Genomic DNA, 24,218 nt, shown 5'->3' with positions numbered 1-24,218 from the left:
AAGATACGATCGATAATGTAAAGGGAACTGAGCACAGTTTTTTGTCCAAGGTTTCTTCTCTTTGTTCCTCTCACAAGTGAGGGCTTGCTTTTCTGTCAACCTTCTTGTTCTCTTGTTTCCTAGAAGACCTACAAGGTTAGCTTCTTCGGTTGCATCTATTTCGGGTGCTTTAGTCTTGGTTGAGAGACTACATACTGGCATTAGGACCTTGGACAACTGTGGGCGCCACTCCTTGTGGAAGCGGTTTAGGAAATCTTTGCATTTAAGGTATCTGAGCCAATGTAACACAAGGAGTGGAACACCCTATATGCATACACATAAATTTTCATTTAAAACAACATACCGTGCAAGTAAAGAGTAATGATGGGTTCTCTTAAGAGTAAATGTTGCACATAGGCACTTGGAAGCACTCTTATAGCTTCCAACACTTGTAAAAGGGTTTTTGATGTCAAGGTTTACTCTCTTGGTACCTCCCTAGCAGTTGCCAGGGTAGTATGGCATCACATCAGTAAAGCGCAGCAGTTTATGAAGGCATTTATGCCATTATTGTCCCAACAAATTGGCTGACAGCCGCTGGACCTCTCAACATATATAAGCATCAGTCATTATTCACAGCATTTACTGAAGGCAGTAGACGCTATGTAGGGCCAAAGGTCAACCCCTTTGGGACTGACCCAGGGCCTCAGGCATGTACATACATTCAACCACCTTTTTGTACCATATTAAATACAAGAAAAACCTTGACGCCAATCTCTCTTCTTCTCTCTCCTCAGTCTTAATCATGTTTATTCAACATCTCGTTCTTAATCAAGCTTAGGGCTGTGGATCAGTACAGCAAAGCTTCCGCACATGCAACAAATAGCTTCTTCACAAACACCTATTCTCGTGCATTGCTGTCACCTTAGGTTTAATTGGAATAAACCTAGCCGATGTAGTTAGGGGCATCATCCCCACTCTCAAACTCTTTCCTTACCACATCAAAAAGGGTCTAGCTAGTTCATGGTAAACCAACTAGAAAATCCCCTGTAAATACTTTCCCATTTTCTTCCAGGGATTTCCAATGGATGCAATAGGCCAACTTGTCGTTTGCATTTTGCTTTCCTGACTTGATACGTTGACAACTCCAGACATACAGTTCAATGTCTGGGCAGCTTTTCCCTTCTTGGATTCTAATGTGTCAAACCTTATTATCCACACTTTATTCACACTCACCTGCAATCGAAACCTCAAGCATTTTCAAATGTGGGATTTTCTTCACACAGGAGCCATCCTTCGTTGCAGATATTGGACACAGATGCCCAATCGGCAGATGGCATTAATTTGAATGCCTTGCTCACTTCCTAGGCTGGTTCATAATGGAGCCCAACATCTCATCTGCACGCAAACAAGCACAATGGTCAGGTGGAATCACAAGCCCAACAAGGAAAATTGCAGCAGCCACAGAATACATTGAGCAAAATAACCTGATCGTGCTTTACTCCACATGCTGAACAATCCTAGTGCGCCCAATGCAATCTTTGACATGGTCTCATCTATGTCTCCTCTATGTCTGCATGACTGTGTCCGCTTAACAGGGGAAAGGTTTATTTGGCCACATCACCCCAGCCATTAGCGTTTAAAAAGAGGCCAAACATCAGATGATTCAGAAGTGGCAGGAGAGTAACACAAATAAGCTTTTGAATGTGTACAACACATGATGTGAACCCGAATAATATGGTCATGAATGGCCACAAGAGGACCACTCCTTTGCCTTTCTGCCAATATGAAGTGTGTGGAAAATTACCTTTCTCCTTATACTGTTGGCCCATCTCATTGTGGATGCTTGTGATCTATTTATCAAAAGTCTCCTTATAAGGAAGAAAACATCAAGGCTCCAATATCACTTGAGGGAAGAATTTATCCTTCTCATGCACAAATTTCACCCCTTCATAAAGGCTTTTGGGCACAAACACGCACGTGACAACTTTTACATATATGCATGTTTTTCTGAGTGTATTCCAAAGTGCATGTCAAGCAGCCCAAATGCTATGGCTAACTTTTTGCAATGGCCACACGAGGACCATTCCTTTGAATCTTCTGCAGCACCACCCCCGTATGCTTTGCATATGGAAAGTTTCTTTTTCTGTATGTTCTTCATTCATTGATGTAGCAGGTGATACAAAAATATTCCTTGTGGATGCTTCTCATCTCCCACAGGAAACGAGTCTACTTCCTGCCCATGCTCAATCCAGCTCTGGCCAGACTTCTTCCACGCACCTTGCATCCGTCTAGATTTTTGCACCTCAGCTGCGCACTCCTGAAGCTCAGCATCATTATAAATATTTGACATCAACACATATGCAGTTGCATGCTTGGGCTGCAGGCTAACGGCATGACAGAATGCCTGTTTTGCCAGCTTCACATTAGCATGCGTACGACATGCACCCAGAAGGCTCAACCATATGGTCAGATCAGCCTGCATTGGCATCCTGCCCAACATCTTCTCTAACCTCTTGAAGTCCCCTACACGCCCAAGGAGGTCAACCATGATGCCATAATGCTTTAAATTTGGACATAGACCGTACTCTCTGCTCATGGAATCAAAGTACTCAAGACCTTCGAAAACAAGACCACTATGACAACAAGCTGAAAGAACTAAAGTTAACGATACTGCAACAGGTTTGATACCTACCAGTTTCACTTCCTCAAACATACGAAGGCTTGCTGCACAGTTACCTTCTCCTGCATGACCAGCAATGCATGCATTCCATGTCACAATATCAGGCTCTCGAAGCTCATCAAAGATTGCCTTTGCATCAACCATGCTTGCAGAGCTCCCATAAGCATGAATCAGAGTGGCTGCCGCAGAGGGCATAAGATCGTATCCTGCAGACACAATGTCAAAATGAAGCTGTTTACACAACTCCAAGCTTCCTGTTTCACCGCAGGCTTGTAGAGTGCAAATAAGAGTAAGATCATCCAGCGTCACATGCTGTTTTTGCATCTGTCTGTACAACCGTAAAGCCTTCTCTCCCCAGCCCTGTTCAACATATGCAGAGAGCAGAGCATTCCATGACACAATGTCACGATGGGACAACACACTAAATAGATCTTCTATTTCCACAATGGTGCCGCACTTGCCATACATAGTCACGAGGGCATTGCCAATAATGGTCTCTGACACAAAGCCTTTCCTGCAGGCATCAGCATGTAATGCCTGTCCAAGTTCCAAAGAAATCGCCTTGGTTGATCGCCCCTCCACAACAAGAGCTTCGTCCTTCTCTGCAAGGATGCCACATGCCTGAAGGGCAAACACAAGTGTGAGCTGGTCTGGAATTTCCCCCTCCTCTTGCATCTTCTTGTACAATTGCAAAGGTCTTTCTGCTCGACCCTGCTCAACATAAGCTGAGAGCATTGCATTCCATGACACGACATCACGTTTAGGCAATGCAGCAAACATATCCTCCGATTGCAAAATGGTCCCGCACTTACCATACATAGTCACAAGTGTGTTGCCGACAAGGATGTCAGACATGTATCCCTTCTTCTTGCGGACATCTGCATGTAATGCCTGTCCGATTTCCAGAGACATGGCTTTGATTGATTGCTTCATAGTAGCAAGAGCTTCCTCCTTCTCTGTGAGAGTAGCACATGCATGAAGCGCAATCATGAATGTCAGCTGGTCAGGATATATGCCTTCCTCTTGCATCTGTGTGTACAAATGCAAAGACTTCTCTGCTTGGCCCTGCTCAACATATGCTGAGAGCATCACATTCCATGACACTACATCACGTTGTGACAATGCACTGAACACATCCTCTGCTTCTACAATTGCCCCACACTTAGCATACATACTCACAAGAGTATTTCCAATAAAGAGGTCAGATGTCAAGCCCTTTCTCCATGCATCAGCATGTAATCTCTTGCCGTGTTCGAGGTCTGATATGCTGCCACAAGCTTTGAAGAGGCCAACAAATGTATAATTATTTGGCTCTACACCCTCCTGTTGCATACATTGATGCATTCCTAGGGCTTCCTGCCCACGGTCACAGTCCACATAAGCAGAGATCATGGCAGACCAGGAGAAGACAGTTCGGCAAGGCAATGTAATAGATAACTGGTGTGCATCTTCAGCGGCACCACACTTTGCCAGTGTTACCACCAAGTAGTCACCCAGCAAGCCAGTGAGTTGGGACCGGTGGTGGCCAATATGCTCGTGAACTTGCTTGGCTTGATTGAGGGACTTTCTCTTCATGCATGCCTTGAGGAGGGAGAGGTAAGTGATGTCGGAGGGGGGTGTGACTATGCGAAAGAGCATATCGAGAGCCTCGTCTAGTTGTCCATTTTTGCAAAGGGTTTGAAGAAGAAGCTCACTATCATCAACGTGACCATCATAAACACGATCATCATCATGCAAAGCCAAACCCTCCTGGCAACAATGGTAAGAAGCATGAAAAGTGGGACCATGACCCTGCCCTCCCTCTTGTTCTGCACACGACATCCCCGACATCATCATAGTCATGAAGGTATTTCTCCAACCAGGGAGGCTTATGGTGGGTGTCGTAGAGTACCTTGGTGGGCTTATGCCTGATGGTTGACAAGTGTACGACCGGGAAGAGATCCTCCTCATGATCATTCTGCTGTTGTGAGCAGCTGCTGCTGTTTGTTCTTGACCTTCTTTGTTGCTGCTGTGATGCTACTTCTGCTTGTGCTGTTGCTGATACACCCACACATGCATCTGGAGCTTCAAAGACGGAGGATGCTTTGGCCATTTGAAACAACATGCTTCGTATCATGTATATGTGCTCTCTTCCTGGCAGTGCAATTCATCAGAGTCCTGTGCATGGCATTTCACACAGAGCATCAATTTCAGAGCGCTGTCTATCTCCCTCTCTCGCTCAAAGAGATGTTAGATTGTGGGTTATAAGAGGAGGTGAAATTTTGAATATTGCATTGTTTAAAAATTATGAATACATTCATTAATTTGTATTGCTAATGTTATGTAGATATGAATATTAATTGCTGACTAAAAATGTAAATTATGAATATATTTAAGTCCTTTGCTTAATTTCTCTACAATCATTGACTGCACAAAGTTATTTTTATCAAATGAGTGGGTTTCCTTTAAGGCTTTCTCCTATTGTGGCCCTTTGGCTTGGAATCAAATATACCATTGTCATGAATGCCTTGAGTCCAAAGACATAATTAAAAGATTGTTATTGGTTACCCACCTTGTAAGCTTTATATAGTAGTAAACCTATAATTTGGTAGGTAGGTTTTTCTCCCAATCATTTTAAGTGGACTATAAAAGGAACATGGCCTATGTACTTAGAGACCTTTACCATACCTTTTGATCATTATACACTTTATCTCTCTTAGAGCTTATTGCCCAAGCTTTCATGGTGGCTACTCCCATGAGGAGCACATGGTGTTCCTATTCTTTCTTAATCACAGACAGAAGAACAATAGTTTCTCCTTGTTGTCAGTAGTAGAAAAGAAAAAAAAAAGAGGCAAAACTCTATGGTATTTCCTCTACGAAACCAACAAAGCTCACAAATAACTTTAACGTAGGGACGCATCAAAGAATCATCAATGTAGCAAACGTTTGCAGCATACAGGCATAGCAATGTAGGGGCACATCAAAGTATCATCAACATAGCAAACACAGGTGCATCAGCATAGGGGCGCATCAAAGTCTCATCTACGTCGAAATGTTTACTGCATACAAGTGCATTAGCGCAACAAATGAGCCATCATAGAGCTTGTGAAGCTTCAAGCTCACAGATCACTTCAACCATAGCTATCCGCAAAGCTTAGTGTTAGTAGCGCCAGCGTGAGGAGGAGAAGGAAAAAAATTTGCTTGAGAGAAAAGAAGGGGTGTCTATTCCCATTAAAACTTAGGGTTTCTTTTACCCATTCACACCTTCCCTTACCATAAGTTCTTGAACTTTTTTTGCATTTTTACACTATGTCTAGCCCATTACCCCTCTTTTAACACCCTCCCTCACCTTAAGTTTTTAACCTTTTTTAACATTTTCACATTGTGTCCAACCCATTACCCTTCTTTTATCCATTCACACCTTCCCTTACCCTAAGTTTTTGACCTTTTTTTACATTTTCACACTGTGCCTAGCCCATTACCCCTCTTTTATCTAGCCCATTAACCCTTCATCCACATTTTTCCTTGACCTGATACCTCATTTCTTTTGTTCATCCACACTTTACTTGACCATGAGGATTGTTTACATGTCTTAGAGCATTACGTTCACGCACTTGGGGTGTTTGTGAGGGGTGTTCACATGCTTCGTATTTTATGGAGGTTATTCACACCCGGATAGTAGGTTGTGATTTCGGTTTGGATTTGACACCTTTTATACATGGCATCCATGCATGAGGACATGGAGACTTTGTGGACATCGATTCCCATCATTAGGGATTTCGAAAGTGTGTTACAAGATTTGACCGAGACCTAGTGTTACGAGATTTTGTTACATTTGTTGGCATCATGGTGGCTCATAGATGATGAGAAATCTCATGGTTTAGACAAAATGAACATGCTAGTCTAGATGGTTAGCCTAATCACAATATGATTAAGATAATAATGAACTAGTACACAAAGAATATAACCAAAGGGTCTACATCAACAAATAGTACCTTAAAAAACAAAGCAAATGGTAAATGTAACTTTTGTGGCAGGAGGCTAGGACACTTCGAGAAGGATTGCTACATCAAGAAGAAGATCTCCGCTAGCCTCATGGAAGAAGGCAATCAAGAAGAAGGTGAAGACAATACTGTCGAGGCCTCACATGAGGATCAACTAACCTTGTTGGTTAATATTGAATGGACCTTCTAGGCCAGCTCACTTGCATCCTAATCCATTGTACTCATTATATGCCTTTTGAATTCCACGTACTTTGTAAACTGATAAACTAGAGGGAGTTCCACGTTGGGGTCATGTACGTTGTCACAAGGGTGGACAAGTCATGAAGCATCCCATGGACTACTGCTAGGGGTTGGGGTCATCAATTTGAAGGGGGGATTAGTGGATAAATTTATGTACTTGAGATTCATGGATGTAGAGTATAAGCCTTAGGTCATTTGTCAAAGGTTAGAATCTTGCAATATTTGTAAGCTTTACTAGTGTAGGTGAAAGAATCCATGAGGTGTACTAGGAGCCAGGAGCATTAAAGGCAACCTCCTTTATTGACTTTGGAAGCTAGAATCTAGGGCATGTGGAGGCTACAATCTTGGAGAGAGAGATTTGTGGAGAGCATCATTTACTTTGTTAAGCTACTAAGCATGCTTAGCATTTACTAATCCATCTTGTACTCAGCCTATTTAAGAGGCACACATCCAATGGAAATATATCTCTCACTCTACCATCTTGGTGTCATTATGTTAAGCCTCATTATGGGAGAAGAGATGGCTTCTTCCATGTTTTTGCTTTATCTTCTTCTCTTCCTCCATCAAGGACGCAATGATGTCGACCAAATTTGGAGATGGTAGATTGGTGAGTGTAGTGACTATGTTTCCATAGTCTTCCTGTGGTAAGACTTTTAAGCAATAAAGCAATGCAAATATCTTCATCAATGTTCATTTTAATACCTACAAGTTGAGTTGTGAGACTCTTCACATGGTTAAGATGTGCAACAAGAGAGTCTTCTTTCATCATGTTGAGCTCAAACAATTGAATTAGCAGGCTAATCTTGGAGCACTTCGCTTTCATCCAAAGAGTTTTTCTAACTCTTCCCTAGGTTCAAAGAATGTATCCATTCCATATATGATGAATGAATTGATCACTAAGACCCAAAGCTATTATGACAAAAGCATTCTCATCTTTGGATACCCATATAGCTTCAGCTTCCCTTGTGGTAGGCTTCTTTTCCTTGCCACATACTATGTTCCACAAACCCTTCCTCATAAGAGTTTGAACTTCAAGTATGAAATGAGTAGCCTTCAAATTTGTCTATTTTAATCGCGTTGAAGACCTTTGTGTGGGGAGAATGGACAAGCTTTGTCGATGGCTTTGAAGTTGATTGATGCTCAATGGTCTTTGTCCCGCAAATGTGAGGGAAGGTCTTACCTTTGAGTAATTTTCCTCAAGGCATTGTCTAATCTCTTTACAAATGGATTTGATTAGTGCTAAACACAAAGATTAAGCAATGAATGTCAAACACACTTCCAAAAACATAAAACAGTGAATAGACTGATTTGGAGTGAGTATTTGAGGCACTAAATCAAAGGGCTTTTGCAATGTTTAGTGATATGGAGCTGTAGCAGATCCCCAATGGTAGGGATGAACCCTCAATGGTCCAAAAAGCTCAAAATAATCAGCAAATAATTGCTCATTATTATAGGTGATTTACTGTTGATAGGTGATTTACTGTTGATAGTGCAAAAAAATGGGGCACTTTGGAGCTTTTATTTGATGAAGTTAGATTTGCACAATGAGCTTAAATCCTTCTATTGTCATGCCTAACAATGCGTCTACTTGAGTTTAGGTCTAATAATTATGAGTTTAAGTGAATTAATCAAAGATTAATTACTAAAAACCCAAAGTAGCTCACTAGAAAGCACCTGACTTATGAAATGATTACTGGAGCTAGTAGACTTGACCAAATGAGCTCAAAATTCATGAGTGCATTTCTTGTTACCTTCTCCAGCATGTGCTAAAAGGAATTAGACCAATTCTAAGTGTAGATGGAGAAATTGGTGTTTTTTGCAACAATCGGATGTCGACTAAAAATCTGCTTCCTGTGGCGATGATTGGCGGTGAATTAGGCTGAATCCTCCTACGTGCTAGAGTGCCTAGATACTACGAAGAGGGCCCAAGTTGAATTTTTTGAAATGGTTGAATGTGGCCAAATTTGATTAAATGATAATAAATAGCTCAATTATGCTTAATGGTGATTAATTTAAGCATAATGGGTATGGATCTAAGTTGTGATACCAATTGTTGGCATCTCCATGACAAAATGAACATTATATTGTAGATGGTTAGCCTAATCACAATATGATTAAGATAATGATACCAAGATGGGAGAGTGAGAGATATATTTCCATTAGATGTGTGCCTCTTAAATAGGCTGATTACAAGATAGATTCGCAAATGCTAATCATCCTTATAGTAGCTTAACGAAGTCAATGATGCTCTCCACAAATCTCTCCATGTTTCTCTCTGATTCTCTCCCTAGCATCTCTCCATGATTGTAACCTCCACATGCCCTAGATTCTAGCTTCCAAACTCAACAAAGGAGGTTACCTTTAATTCTCCTGGATCCTAGTACACCTCATGGATTCTTTCACCTTTACTAGCATAGTTTACAACTACTGCAAGATTCTAACCTTTGACAAATGACCTAAGGCTTATGCTCTACATCCATAAATCCCAAGTACATCAATTTGTATAATAACACCATGGAGTTGTTTCACGATGTGGACGACTTTGCCACATGTATTCACCACAGGCATAACCTATCAAGAGTTAGGGATGGTTAGGTGATCCATAGTCATGATTTTGGTGTTGCTGATACACATGGCTACATGGGAGACGATGATCATGATGGTCATTCATTGGGAGCATTTCGTGAGTCATGGTGTGACATGATTGGATCCTTGGAGGACACGCATGCTTACACATATGCCACTATCGCAATGGTGTTCATATGGATCTTGATAGCTTCTACGACTATTCTATGGCATCTACTACCCACGATCCTATTGATTCCCATTCACTTAGACTGATTCATTGATTGTATTATGATGTGGATGATGATGTATTTTTGCTCCCTTGAACATAACCTTGAGTTGCTTATATTTGCTGAATGTGCTTCCATAATGACAAAGCATGTGCCATGTTCATTCAATACATCAGTGAATCATTAATGAAATCTCAAATTGCAAGGGTAAAACTGTCACCATTTTTTTAGCATAATGCTAGACGAGTCAATAGACATAAGCACTTGTGAAAATTTAATTGTTTATGTGACATTTTTAGAGAACTATGAACTAGTGACAATGTTTTTATGATTTATAGAGTTGGAGAATGGGACATCTTCTTGTTTGTATGAAACATGTACTAAGTTTTTATCAAGTCTTGGCTTGAATATCTAAAACATGGTTTGTTTTAGCTCGGATGGAGCCTCCACAATGATTGGTTGTCACACAAGATTAGCAGCTCATTTGAAAAACGACAATCCTTTTATGACAAGCATACATTGTATTGCACATAGGACAAATTTGTGCATTGCCGATGCTGTGAAGCAATCGAAAATTACACAAGGAATTGATACTTGCATGAACTCTATTGCTTCTCTTGTTACAAAAAGTGTAATAAAGACATCCAAATTACGAAGCCTACAGGAGGAATTTGGTTGTGCCATTTTGAAAATGAGTCGCATACATAAGGTAAGGTGGTTAAGTAGACAAATTGTTATGAAAAACGTATGCGAGTCATATGAAGCTCTGTTGGCATACACTAAGACAGAAAATGTTACCCTTTTTGAAAAAATATCCAACTTTGAATTTGTGTATAATGTACACTTTTTGTGCAATGTCTTTGATAGGTTAGCTGTTTTAAGTAAAATTTTTCAAAAATAGTTTTGTAGATGTCACAGCTATAGCAAGCTTTATTGACATTGAGATTAGAGCCCTAGAAATGTTCTTTATTGATGACCCTGAAGTCGACATTAATGCATCTACACATGATAGATGTAATTACCACATTATACCTGCATATGGACCTGATGATGGTCAATTGCATGCTTTGAGATCTTCTGTGCGAGGTGAGTATTACAGAAGCATGCATATTTCTAGAAAAAATAGATGGATCTGACCTAGATGCATGCATAAACTTTCAAAAAAAGTTTGTGACATCTATCGTTGAAAACTTGAGACAAAGATTTTGTGACAATGACATTTTAGGCTCTTTCAAAGCTTTAGCACCATGCTCATTTCCATCCAAGAAGGAAGCTTTTAGAGACTTTGGAAACTTGGAAATAGAAAAGTTGATACAATTTTATGGTGAGGAGAAAACTAGTGTAAGTGGTGAGATGTTTGAACCTTTGATTAGGAAATTTGAAACCAAGCGTGAATATCAATACTTTAAACTTTAAGCTCCATCTAAATGGAGTGATTGGAGTTTAAGAGACACATGGGTGGCCATAGGGCGAAATGCAACAATGAGAGAAATATCCTATGCTCTTAAGGTTGGCCAATATTTCATCGTTGCAGTGTTATAGCATTGCCTCTTGTGAAAGAGGCTTCAGTGTGCAAAACCAAATAAAAAATCAACCTCGCAAACCAATTGAATGTGAAAACTCTCGACTCCTTGATGAGAATTTCAATAGAAGGACCTTCCTTAAGAGAGTTCGATTTCCCTGATGCAATCGACATGTGGCAAAGAGGAGCCAACATCTTTTTGGTGAGATATTACCAAAAAAAAAAAATCAAAGTAATATGCCTTGTGCTCTTGTGTAATTATGTTTCTCATAGTCTCTTAAATTCTGTCAAATCTATGTAACTCTTTTACGCAACCCTAACAAGAGTAACGATGACACTTAGGGAAACGAATGCTCGTTACAATTTTGTTTAATCCACATTCCCGCCCACTACTACAGAGGGAGGGAAACACATTCCCGCCCACCCACTACTACAGAGGGAGGGAAACACGATTTCAAGTCGTTCGAATATTGCGTAAATCCCTCCAAACCCTGAACATCTCTCGATTATATAATTGGTAGAGTAATGTCATCCTTCCTCATTGTGTAAACTGTTGATTCTGCCTTTGGGTTTGGGTGTTGTTGCCTTGTTCTTGTCTTGTGCTGGTTCTGTGGAAGCTATGGTGAGATAGCGCTCAACTGTACATTCAGAATTAGAATTGTTGTATTTTTTCTGGTTGTGCTTTGAGTAATCGTTTTTATTGATTCTTGTGTTGTGCTGTTCTCAGACCACTCTTGCAACAATGGAGGAAGAAGAGCATCCAGTTGCCTACCGCGGGGGCCTTTCCGGCTCCATCCGCATCCGTGCCGAGGCAATTAACCGGGCCATGCGTGCCGTTCGCAAGATTCTGCTAATGGAGGAAGAGGCCAATGATGAAGAGCTCAGAGACAAAGAGCTTACCCTTGCAAAGGGTGTTTCGGTTGACCAATTTCTCAAATGGGTCAAGGCCCATGACAAGACTTGGGGCCTCAAGATAGACCTGGTGTGGGGATGCGTGAAAGTGATAGAACTTGTTGAGTCTCCTGCACATTCCAAAGCACTTGGATACTTCAATCAGCAAATCTCTGCACAAGACCCCAATTTTTACCTTGCTGTCAGCCCAGGACATCAGGTTAATGACACTGCCAATGCAAGTGTTGTAGCTGCAGATTCTCTGATCTCTGTCAGAGGTCAATATGGACCAGGGGATTTACATCCCAATATTGCAGGTCGTCGGAGCTTCCCAACAGTTGCAATTGAAGTCGGCATATCTCAAACAGCCCCTGGGTTGCATGCCCGCCTCACACACTATCAGAATGTACCTTCAATTCAGATTTACATAGCGTTGAAGAAGTATAGACATGGTGGAATGGTAGCCCTAATGTTCCAGCGCCCAACAAATTGGGGGCTGACTCATGCAGTATCTTTTGGCACGGGCCCCTTGCACCGAAGTGCCCTCATGTACTTTGAGGCACAAAATTGGGTTCAACAGGTTGTGGGAGTAGGTTTTAATGGACCAGCATGTGACCAACAAAGCTTGAACATGTACCAGTTGACCCTTCCATCTGCACTGGTCTTTTCAGGAAGGAATGGAGGTGTTCCTGTTGGTGCACCAGCTAACTATGCCATTGATCTTTATCTCATTCAAGAGGGCTTCCTCGAGCCTGATGTGGATTGAATTGAGATTGGATTATCCTTGCATTCTGCTTACCAACATGAACCCTTCAGGCTTTTGCTCTTCCTTCCTCCAGGCTCCCTCTTTCTAGCTTGAACCCTTTCTCTTGCTTTTGAAGCCACATGTAAGAGAGTTGATTGCGCCATATATTCTAATGTAGAATGCTTTTGAATGATGAATTTTGTGTTTGTTGTTTTTATTTTGTCTGAAATTGGAATTTTACTGCCTTCTTTCGGCCGAAAGGCTGCATTTGAAAGACTTGTTGAAGGTGTGTGAAGCCATAAATAACCTGCATCAATTTGCAATTTTCCATGAGATCTTATTGTTGCCACTCTTGTAAGGTTCATTATTCTGTTTTATGCCTGTTTGTTGAAGTCGTTAAAGGCTAGTTTGTGCTTTTTTTAAGCTCGCTGTTGAAACAGGGATCATGCAGTTGGTTTCCTCATAAAAGCGATGAAAAATCCAAGAAGTGCACTGTGCAAGACTGCAATCATGACATGCACGGATTTGTTCAGGGCGTATTGAGACAGGATGTTAACATTATCGGATGCATTGGTACCTTGCACTGTGTTTTGCTTGCAGAGAACATTGCTATGTGTCTTTGTAACAGATATGGAAAGATTTGTGAGATTATTCTTGTATGGAGGTATTTGAGATTGTGTAGTTGCTCTAGCTTCTGTTGAAGGCATCGTAGGACAAACAGTTATGGAAAGATTTGTGAGATTATTCTTGTATGGAGGTATTTGAGATTGTGTAGTTGCTCCAGCTTCTGTTGAAGGCATGGTAGGACAAACAGTTTGTGTGAAGAAGCCGAGAAGTATTTGGAGGAGATGACAACATGGCTGTCTCCGGCTCCATTGATGGGCCAAATGCAACCATATCTGACTCATCAAAACCCTAGAGTTTGAGCTAAAGCTGCGGGGTGCTTGTGCAAATGTGTATCGAGGCTAGTAAGTGGCCGGTTCTTTGTATGAGCATTGTTATGCTGTCCTCTTTCCTAAACCCGCAAATGACTTATTTTGTGATGTATCATGCAAGGGTGCACACTTGACGTTAATTCTTACTTGTAGTTTCGTTTTCTCGACCAAGTTACTCGTGATGAAGGTTATTGGAATGGTAATTGATCAAATCCATCTTGCATTATCTCTAGGGGTCTGAAGGCATCAAGGATTATTGTTTTTGGCCTCTCCTGCAAGTTGTCTCATCTCAGCTCAATGATCAGTTTTCAGAAGCTTGGGAGTCTGCACGAAAGATCATTGCGGAGGTGTATGCGGCATACCCTCATAATAGCACATGACCACAGAACACTGAAGGTCAAGATGGTGCTTTATCGCAAGATGCTCTTGAAGCCGATGGAAACACTGCGGGTCCGAATAGAGATGCGTCACAAGATGCTGTCGCTAACCCAGATAGTTTTGAAGCTGTAAAAACCGAGATTTGAGTTCATTGTTTTGTGTCCATGACTATATGGGCCTATGCAAGGTTGAATCTTGTTGTTTTGATGCTTTCTTCGTCATCCATACAGTTTGTTTGGTACTCATTCTGATGCATAATATTGTTATGGTTCTTTGCGTTCTCCTTACAGAGGTGCACTGTCATAATGTGCAGACACTAGCACATCACACCGCCTCGACCGCAAGAAATGCATTTAACGAGAGCGCTGAGCGGTTTTTGGTGACGTGGCTATAACTGTATTCACGTGGCACATTACACACAAGATGTGTTACCAATTGTACCATTGTACATTCAATTTTTCTTACGTTTATTATTAGCACTGCTCTCAATAAAGGGCAGTGATTACCCCACCATGGAGGTAACTTTTGATCGGGTTTTTTGGATTCGAACTCTACCACGTGGTGATCTTTTGACTTGGGACTGCTGTTCCTCTGTGTTGGCCCTTGATATTCACATGCAAATTATGCTTTCTTTTCTTCAACCTCTGCATGCTGCGATTGAACGGCCCACAGCTTTAAAAAGGGGAAGCAGACCAGAGCGAGACAAACCAGCACACACACACGCACACACAGAGCAAGTATGGCGAAACCAAAGCAGGAAACCTGTAGCTTCATGCTTGTGCTTTTTCTCTTTGCGTTGTGATCATGCCTCTGTGCATGGTTGCTTTTCCCATGGATGCTCGTACTCTCTGCAGGATTAGGGTTTGGAAGCAAGAAGAAGAGCTCCCCATCACAAGAGTGCTTGCTCCTCGATGTGTGAACCCTTAACGGACCTCGGCGATCCTGGTGAAGTTGAGGAGGATGACATTTAGGCTGCAGAATCAAGATCCTGGCAAGGCACAGTTAAAGATGCAGAGATGACGATTGGTGACATGCATCAGTCCACGTCCAAGGAGAACGTAGGTTTTAGTAGGGGATGTGTAGGCCTGAGTAAGCCTAGAACGAACACCATCAAGCAACAGCTGCCCTCGAGGGATATTGAAAAGGGACATTGCCTTGCTGATCTGGGGGCATCGGCATTTCCAAGATGGCTGACAACCATGACAATTATGGCAAGGCATGGTTTTGCATCCCGACCAGTACTTGGATGATCCCTCGGCTGTGAAGAGCAGCTAATGAAATATCCTAGTCAACAGTTGTTATGGTCCTTGCTTGGCCCTTGAATTTGGGTGCACAAGGCACAAAAAAACAAGAAGATAAATGATGAAGGGGATGTTGATGATTGCGAGTGATGACGACGATAAACTGCTTCCACCTACTGATTGTCATGTAAGCAAATTCAGATTTGATCTTTGAAATGCATCAATATATACATTGAAATTGTCCTTTTAGCTGTGCTCTTTGGCGCAATCTTTGACCTTCAGCTGCCTTCCTTCTTCTTGCAAAGAAATTGCAGGTGCCTACCTGTTTGTGTTGCATGGATTGTTTTTATTTTGTCTGAAATTGGAATTTTACTGCCTTCTTTTGGCCAGACTCTGCTGGAAAGGCTGAATTTGATAGACTGGTTGAAGCTTTGCGAAGCCATAAATAACCTGCGTCAATTTGCAATTTTCCATGAAACCTTATTGTTGCCACTCTTGTAAGGTTCTTTTTCCGTTTTATGCCTGTTTGTTGAAGTCGTTGAAGGCTAGTTTGTGCTTTTTCTAAGCTTGTGGTTAAAACAGGGATCATGCAGTTGGTTTCCTCATAAAAGCAAAGAAAAATACAAGAAGTGCACTGTGCAAGACTGCAATCATTACGTGCACGGATTTGTTCAGCGTGTATCGAGATAGGATGTTAACATTATTGGATGCATTGGTACCTTGCACTGCGTTTTGCTTGCAGAGAACATTGCTATGTGTCTTTGTAATTGTTGATTTGACGGATATGGAAAGATTTGTGAGATTGTTCTTATATGGATGTATTTGGGATTGTGTAGTTGCTCCAGCTTTTGTTGAAAGCATCTCAGGACAAATGGTTTGTGTGTGAAGAAGCTGAGAAGTCTTTGGGGGAGATGGCATCGTGGGTGTCTCCAGCTCCATTGATGGGCCAAATGCAACCATATTTGACTCATCGAAACCCTACAGTTCGAGCCATGGCTGCCACGTGCTTGTGCAGTTGTGTATCGAGCCTAGTAAGTGGCCGTTTCTTCGTATAAGCACTGTTATGCTGTCCACTTTGCTAAACCCGCAAATGACTTATTTTGTGATGTATCATGCAAGGGTGTACACTTGACATTAATTCTTACTTGCTGTAGTTTCGTTTTCTCGACCAAGTTACACGTGATGAAGTTTATTGTAATGGTAATTGACAAAGCCGTCTTGCATCATCTCTAGGGGTCTGAAGGCATCAAGGATTATGGTTTCTGGCCTCTCCTGCAAACTGTCTCATCTCAGCTTGATGATCAGTTGCCAGAAGCTTGGGAGTCTGCACGAAAGATCGTTGCAGAGGTGTGTGCTGCATATCCTCAGAACAGCACATGACCACAGAACACTGAGGGCCAGGATGATGCTGCATCGCAAGATGCTCTCGAAGCCGATGGAAACACTGAGGGTCCAAATAGGGATGCGTCACAAGATGTTGTCGTCGAAGATGGGGAAGAGAAAGATGTTGTCGTCGAAGATGGGGAAGAGAAAGACTGGTTCACGTTCTAGAACAGCCAATTGCCTCGCCATGTAGCCCAATCAATACTCCACATAACTTCAACCATGTGAGGCGCAAAGGCACAAATCACGTTTCCATCCAGGGAAGGCTTTGTCTTCTGTTTCACAAGGTAAAAATCGATTTCAAGTTTGTTGTTTTGTGTCCATGACGAAATGGGCTTATGCGAGGTTGAATCTTGTTGTTTTGGTGCTTTCTTTGTCATCCATACAGTTTGTTTGGTACTCATTCTGATGCATAATATCGTTACAGTTCTTTGCATTCTCCTTACACAGGTGCACTGTCATAATGTGCATTACATACAAGTCGTGTGACCAATTGTACCATTGTACATTCAATTTTTCTTATGTTTATTATTAGCGCTAATAAAGGGCAGTGATTACCCCACCACGGAGGTAACTTTTGATCAACTTTTTCCCAGTAGCCGAGTGCTTAGTACTGCTCTAAGCAAACTCAATTTGGGGAAGATAACGTTCCCAATTAGATTGGTGACGGGAGACATATGCACGAAGCATATCCTCCATAGTCTGATTTGTGTGTTCGGTCTGTCCGTCGGTCTCAAGATGATCCGAAGACGGCATGCACAAGCGGGTCTCCAATTTCTGGAAGACCGTTTCCCAGAAATGGGCAGTGAACTTGGAATCACGGTCACTGACAATTTCCTCGGGCAAACCATATAGTTTATATAACTGTTCCACAAATAAATGAGCTAACTCATGGCTCTTTACTGTGGTCCTGGACGGTATAAAACGGGCCATTTTTGTCAAACGGTTGACTACGACCCATATGGCATCGTGGCCTCGATCAGTACGGGGCAATTCAGTTACAAAGTCCATAGAAATGCTAGTCCATTTTCTATCAGGAATTTGCAATGGATGTAACAGCCCTGCTGCTTGTGTCTTTCGGCTTTATTAAGCTGACACTGAGCACACTCATGCACATAACTTTCAATGAAAGCCTTCATGTGCGGCCAATAGAAATACCGGCTAACCAAGTCCAAAGTCCGGTGTATGCCAGGGTGTCCTGCAGCACTAGGTGCATCATGACACTCCTACAAAATTTGTGTACGGATATCCTCATCAGCGGGCACACACACTTTGCCTTGCTTAAAAAGAAGTCCTCCCTTAATGGAGTACTTATCCGCTATCTTCCTCTCAGTAGCTAGTGTACAGGCGTCCGGGTTGCCATCACTTTCTGGGCTACGTGTTCCCTCTTGGACTCGTTGCCAAATCTTACGAAAGTGAGGATCTGTCTGGCAACGCCCTTTGAGAGCAAGATAGAAATCAGTCGAGATTTCCGAGAACGAAAGAGCATCGACCTCAGAGATCCTACTAAGGGCATCGACGACTTGATTAGTCGCACCCTTACGGTAGTGTATCTCAAAATCGAACTCTTGCATGAGTTTGGCCCACCTTGCCTTGTGGCATCGAAGGTTTGGCTGATCACACAGATATTTCAGCGAATGATGGTCTGTCCAAACCACGAAACGGGCACCGTATAGGTAATGGTGCCAAATCTTTAATGCGTGGTTGACAGCCAACAGTTCCTTCTCATGTGTGGTATATCTCATCTGTGTATCAGTGAGCTTACGGCTCTCAAAAGTGATTGGTCGGCTGTCCTGATATAGTGCGGCACCTATGGTGTAGTCACTGGCATCCGTTTCAACCTCGAAGGGTTTATTCGGATCCGCTATCTGCAACATCGGTGCAGTAGTAACCAGCCGTTTCAATGTTTGAAAACATTGATCGAGCTCATCGTTCCACTCAATATGTGGACTAGCTTTCCGTTTCTTGCTTCGGATCCCCTTGAGCAAGCACGTAAAGGGTTTAGCAATTTTGGCATAATCGCGTATGAACTTCTTGAAGAAGCTTGTGAAGCCCAAGAATGACCTCACCTAGCGGATGGTACGGAGAATAGGCCAATCGAGGACCACTCTCACCTTCTCAGGATCAATACGTATGCTAGCCTCCGATATGACGTGACCATGATACAACAGCTTCGTGTGAAAGAATTCGCACTTCGATTGTTTAGCGTACAAGCGTTCCCTTCTAAGAAATCATAATACGAGACAGAGATGCTGTAAGTGTTCCTCCAATGATCTACTGTAAATAAGTATATCATTGAGGAAGACTACAATCCACTTTCCCAGATACAGGCGAAACAGATCGTTCATCATTTGCTGGAAAATTGCGGGAGCATTGGTCAAGCCAAATGGTAGGACTAGAAATTGATAATGTCTATACCGCGTCGTCTTCAGGACATCCCCCGATGCTATCCGTATCTGATGGTATCCGGACCTAAGATCGATCTTGGTGAAATATTTCGCACCTGAGAGTCGATCCATAAGGTCATCCATCCTCGGTAACGGATATTTGTTCTTGATGGTAACCTTGTTGAGACCTTTGTAGCCCACACAGAAACGCATCCCTCCATCTTTCTTTTTAGCAAGAAGAATAGGAGCGTCCCATGGGGATTTACTAGGCTCAATGAAGCCTTTCGCAAGATAGTCCTGTAATTGCCTAGCTATCTCGTCCTCCTCTTTTGGGCTAAACCTATAAGGTTGCCGAGAGACAGGAGAGCTACCGGGCAAGGTAACTATCTTGTGATCGAGGCTATTGCCACGAGACGGTGGCAGCCCATCGGGTAAATCCGAAGGGAATAAGGTAGCAAATTCAGTTAAAACTATGTCCAATGATTTTTTAATTGATGTAGCATGCTCAGACAAAGAACATTCATGCTCATTGAAGAAACATTACATGTTGAACAGACAAAATAACACTGAGAATAAGAATGAGCATCATAATTTTTAACAAAACACATAAAACATTGGACATCGGGTTTCATATATAAATGACTGAATTCTATTGCTGAAATACGATTTACGTCAGAGTCCGTGGTAACGGAGGGTGTATGACCCTCTTACCACATGAAATACACCATCAAGTTCAAAAGAAATAACATGGAGTTTATAATCTATAGCTAGTGATTCTGTCCTACTATAGAACCATGCCCAGGATGACATCGACACGGTCCAATGATTTTTTAATTGATGTAGCATGCTCAGACAAGAACATTCATGCTCATGCGAAGAAACATTACACGTTGAACAGACAGAATAACACTGAGAATAAGAATGAGCATCATAATTTTTAACAAAACACAAAAAACATTGGACATCGGGTTTCATATATAAATGACTGAATTCTATTGCTGAAATAAGATTTACGTCAGAGTCCGTGGTAATGGAGGGTGTATGACCCTCTACCACATGAAATACACCATCAAGTTCAAAAGAAATAACATGGAGTTTATAATCTATAGCTAGTGATTCTGTCCTGCTATAGAACCATGGCATGCCCAGGATGACATCGACATGGTCGAAGTTCATCAAACGGAAGTCTAAAACTTCATGGTACTGCTGGACTTTAAGGTCCAGTCGGCACCAGTTGGTTCCATCTATCCATGCTTGAACTCTCCGCATAATGGACCATGTACTCTTGATCGGCGGGAGTCGTACGAAGCTTGAGATTCTGTACCACGCGAGAAGAAATAAAATTGTGAGTAGAGCCGTTGTCAAATACAACCTTTACGGTCTGGCCATCGATCTCCAGCAGGAAGTCCTCCAGGCTGGGAAGGAGATATCATCAAAAGATATGGCCATTACTTTGCTGTCCCACTTGCCTGCTCAGTATTCCGCTTTCTACTCCTCTTTGATTACGAGTGGTAGGCTCAGCACCATTACCTGGGAGGAGCTTGTGCCCATGGTCTTGGACCAGGAGGAACGTTTCACGAACCCTCCTCATAGTGGAGGTTCGGAGGCCTTCACTGGCCAACGGTCGAAAGGCCGGAATAACAAGAAGGGCAAAGGGAAGGCTTCACCGGAGAAGTCTTCTGAGAAGAAGCCCGACACACAACGAGAGAAGTTGAAGGCCGAGCGGTCCTGCAATGATTGTGGCGAGAAAGGTCACTATTGGAGGAAGTGTCCTAAGCGGACTGGGAAGAGTGCTGATTCTTTAGTCTCAGCTACAAAGACTCCTGCATTTGTGCACTTAGAGATGATGGACTCCGATGCTTCATCGTCTTCGAGCGAGGAGGCAGTTGGCTTCACTGCGAAGGATACCCGGGAATGGATTCTTGACAGTGGTGCTTCCAGGCACATGACTCCGTCCCTTGACTTCTTTTTGGATTTGAAACGGCAGTCAGGTCGCATTTTTATTGGCGACAACTCCACTATTCCGATACACAGTGAGGGCCGGATGGACATTATTCTCGATGGCAAGGGGGGCAAGCATGCTTCCCGTGTTCTTTACGTCCCTCCTCTGGGTTTTCATCTTCTGTCAGTGCATGAAGTTATGCAAGACTGGCTTTCGGGTGAAATTGAGGAGCATTTAGTTGCTCTACGGGACCGTGAGACTGGCCAGGTTGTTTGGGAAGGCGGTGTGGAGAATGGTATCTACAAGCTCTCTGCACTCTCCTCGTTGACAGGTTCTCAGGTCGGAGATCTGTGGCACTTTTGTTTTGGCCACTTAAATGTGGATGCAATGCGGCGAGCTTTCCGAGACGAGATGGTGGTTGGCTTGCCAGATGTTGGCAGTAGGCAAGGACGTTGCAGTTCTTGCATACGTGGTAAGGAGCACAGGGAATCCTTTCTGAAGCAGGCTTCCAGGCGGGTTTTGAAACCGTTGGAGTTGACTCACACTGACTTGTGTGGACCTCAACAGACACCATCATTGGGAGGATCTCTCTATTTTATGCTGCTTGTTGATGACTGTACCAGATTCACGTGGGTCTACTTTCTTTCACAGAAGGACCAAGCTTTTGCACGGTTCAAGGATTGGCACGTGATGGTGGAAAAAGTGTCTGGATTGCAGGTAAAGACTCTCAGGGCCGACAAAGGGGGTGAATTCGCCTCGACTGTATTTTTCAGATTTTGTGCAAATCATGGCATCAAGAGGGAAGTGGCCAATACAGGATCGCCTTCAGAGAATGGAGTTGTAGAACGCAAAAACAGGACTGTGGTGGAAATGGCGAGGACCATGCTGGAGCATCGTGATCTTCCTTGTCCACTTTGGGGAGAGGCTGTGGCAACGGCTGTCCATACCCTCAACCGGTCTCCGACGACTTCAGTACCTAATATGACTCCGTTTGAGGCATATTTTGGTAGGAAACCTGATGTCTCGCACTTCCGTGTTTTTGGGAGTGATGCGTATGTACATATTCCGAAGAAGCAGAGGGGGAAGCTTGACTCCAAATCTCGCAAGCTTATATTTGTGGGGTATAATTCTCTTTCCAAGGGATACAGATTGTATGATCCAGACAGGAATGAGATTGTTGTCAGTCGGGATGTGGTCTTTGATGAGCATGTTCTAGTATCCACTGTTGAGGAGCCGCCACTTCTTGGAGATCCAGAAGAGTCTGATCATGATTCCCAGACCATTGCTCTAGTTGATCACCCTCAGTTAGAACAGGAGGTTGAGCCCGCAGCTGGAGTAGAGCCCCCGCAACGGCCGGAGGCTTCTCGATCTGTTCGAGTACCCAGGTGGTTGTTGAACACCCTTCGAGAGTCAGGTGTCATGGAGTTACTCTCCGAGTGGACCACAGAGGACGGCCCTCGAAGATCACACAGAAGCCGAGACAAAAGCAATACAGTGGAGCTTCTTCAGGTAAACTATGCTATGATGTCTCGTATTATGCGGGACAAGGAGCCCACTTCCGTAAAGGAAGCCCTTTCACAGGATACTTGGAGGAAAGCCATGGAGGTGGAACTTGATGCCATCGAGAAGAACAAAACATGGGAGTTGGTACCGAGGCCGCCGAAACGGTCAGTCTCATTGGTGTCAAATGGGTCTTTAAGACCAAATATGTGTCAAATGGGTCGGTGGACAAATACAAAGCCAAACTTGTGGCTAAAGGTTATGCTCAGCGGCCAGGCATTGACTACGAGGATACCTTTGCACCGACAGCATGGATGACCACGATTCGGACCGTTCTTGCCCTTGCTTCTTCTCAGAGGTGGACCGTGTATCAAATGGATATAAAATTTGCGTTCCTTAATGGCTGCAGGAGGAGGTGTATGTTGAGCAGCCTCCAGGCTTTGTTGTTCCAGGATCAGAAGGGATGGTTTACAGGTACGTAAGGCCTTGTATGGTCTTAAGCAGGCTCCCAGGGCTTGGAATCAGAAGATTGATTCCTTCTTTGTTCGGATTGGATTTTAGAGATCGGTTGCAGATCCTAACCTGTATCTCTTTTGGGAATGCGGCATGGTTACGATTATCATCCTTTATGTGGATGATCTCATTCTCACCGGCAGTTATGTGGAGCGCACATTGGTGTGACGAAGGCTGCCTTATCAAAGGAGTTTGAGATGACCGACTTAGGCTTACTCCACTTCTTTTTGGGATTGGAGATTTGGCAAACCCAGAGGGGGTTTTTTGTCTCTCAGCAGCGGTATGTTCATGAGTTGCTTGAGGCCTTTGGGATGGAGAACTGCAAGCCTATTACTTCGCCGATGGACCCAAACACAAAGTTAACCGTTAGTGATCCTTGTGAGCCGGTTGATGCCTCGCAGTATTGGAAGTTGGTTGGTTCATTGATCTGGTTGCTGAACACCAGATTGGACTTGAGCTTCTCCGTGGGGCTGTTGAGCTCTTTATGCAGATGCCATTGAAGTCTCATTGGGACGCAGGATTACGGATCTTGCGGTATCTGCAGAGTACTAAGGATCTAGGACTCTTTTACACAGGAGGGGATGGAGTCAGACTCCAAGGTTGGAGTGACTCAGATTAGGGAGGAGATCCAGACACGAGGAGATCTACTTCAGGTTACAGTTTTACCCTCGGCTCAGGAGCAGTTTCTTGGAGCAGTAAGAGGCAGCCAACTATTGCCCTATCTTCGACAGAGGCAGAGTACCGGGCTGCTTGTGGTGCTGCTTGCGAGGTTGTGTGGTTGCGGAGGCTGCTAGGCGAGATTGGGTTTCCACAGAAGGAGCCCACAATCATCCAGTGCGATAACCAGAGTTGTATTGCTATTGCTCGGAACCCGGTCTTCCATGCCTGGACCAAGCACATAGAGATACAGTATCACTTTGTATGTGTGAGAAGATCTTGGCTGGTGACATCTTGCTACTTTATTGTTCGACGGAGGACAATGTGGCGGACCTCTTCACAAAGTCTCTACCTCAGGCTACGCTCAGGCGGCACTCCAGCTCCCTAGGGTTGATTTCACAGCCAGGAGCTGAGAGGGGGTGTTAGAAGTCATCTCCTGTCTTTATC

At 43.2% G+C, this 24,218-nt stretch overlaps 2 protein-coding genes and 1 long non-coding RNA gene across 7 annotated transcripts; 2 read left to right on the top strand and 1 right to left on the bottom strand.

Moving 5' to 3' along the window:
* Nucleotides 1-345: 345 nt before the first annotated feature.
* On the bottom strand, nt 346-4,937 carry LOC147619251 (putative pentatricopeptide repeat-containing protein At3g01580). Of its 3 annotated transcripts, XM_086772914.1 has the most exons (3): nt 4,551-4,875; nt 1,464-4,467; nt 346-1,374 (listed from the first exon to the last, which is right to left on the bottom strand). In XM_086772914.1, exon 2 carries the CDS (start codon nt 4,295-4,297, stop codon nt 2,138-2,140), a length of 2,160 nt encoding a protein of 719 aa, XP_086629040.1. In that variant the 5' UTR covers nt 4,298-4,467; nt 4,551-4,875; the 3' UTR covers nt 346-1,374; nt 1,464-2,137. The 3 variants fall into 3 exon arrangements, with proteins under 3 accessions (XP_086629040.1, XP_086629038.1, XP_086629039.1); XM_086772912.1 differs by having other exon boundaries at nt 1,464-4,937; XM_086772913.1 differs by having other exon boundaries at nt 346-4,467.
* A 6,324-nt stretch (nt 4,938-11,261) lies between these two features.
* Nucleotides 11,262-13,147, top strand: LOC147619250 (uncharacterized). 2 transcript variants are annotated; one of them, XM_086772909.1, is made up of 3 exons: nt 11,262-11,401; nt 11,542-11,673; nt 11,927-13,147. In XM_086772909.1, the coding sequence occupies exons 1-3, from the start codon at nt 11,312-11,314 to the stop codon at nt 12,854-12,856; spliced, it is 1,152 nt and encodes a 383-aa protein (XP_086629035.1). In that variant the 5' UTR covers nt 11,262-11,311; the 3' UTR covers nt 12,857-13,147. The 2 variants fall into 2 exon arrangements, with proteins under 2 accessions (XP_086629035.1, XP_086629037.1); XM_086772911.1 differs by lacking the exon at nt 11,262-11,401 and having other exon boundaries at nt 11,590-11,716; nt 11,927-13,143.
* Nucleotides 13,148-15,275: 2,128 nt separating this feature from the next.
* LOC147619249 (uncharacterized) lies at nt 15,276-20,550 on the top strand. 2 transcript variants are annotated; one of them, XR_015261829.1, is made up of 4 exons: nt 15,276-15,576; nt 15,780-16,420; nt 16,623-17,059; nt 20,394-20,550. It is a non-coding gene; the product is annotated as an uncharacterized LOC147619249 (long non-coding RNA). The 2 variants fall into 2 exon arrangements; XR_015261830.1 differs by lacking the exon at nt 15,276-15,576 and having other exon boundaries at nt 15,742-16,420.
* The last annotated feature ends 3,668 nt before the right edge of the window (nt 20,551-24,218 follow it).

Source organism: Cibotium barometz, chromosome 33 (genome assembly GCF_041138505.1).
Source record: "Cibotium barometz isolate CiBa-2024 chromosome 33, ASM4113850v1, whole genome shotgun sequence".
NCBI classification, from domain to species: domain Eukaryota; kingdom Viridiplantae; phylum Streptophyta; class Polypodiopsida; order Cyatheales; family Cibotiaceae; genus Cibotium; species Cibotium barometz.
This window is presented reverse-complemented; position numbering and strand designations above follow the sequence as displayed.

Coding starts and splice junctions, on each gene's coding strand:
- LOC147619251 (XM_086772912.1), bottom strand. CDS start 4,615: ATGATCATGAGGAGGATCTCTTCCCGGTCGTACACTTGTCAACCATCA.
- LOC147619250 (XM_086772909.1), top strand. CDS start 11,312: ATGAGAATTTCAATAGAAGGACCTTCCTTAAGAGAGTTCGATTTCCCT. Junction 11,402..11,541: donor GAGGAGCCAACATCTTTTTG/GTGAGATATTAC, acceptor GATGACACTTAG/GGAAACGAATGCTCGTTACA. Junction 11,674..11,926: donor TCAAGTCGTTCGAATATTGC/GTAAATCCCTCC, acceptor TGCTGTTCTCAG/ACCACTCTTGCAACAATGGA.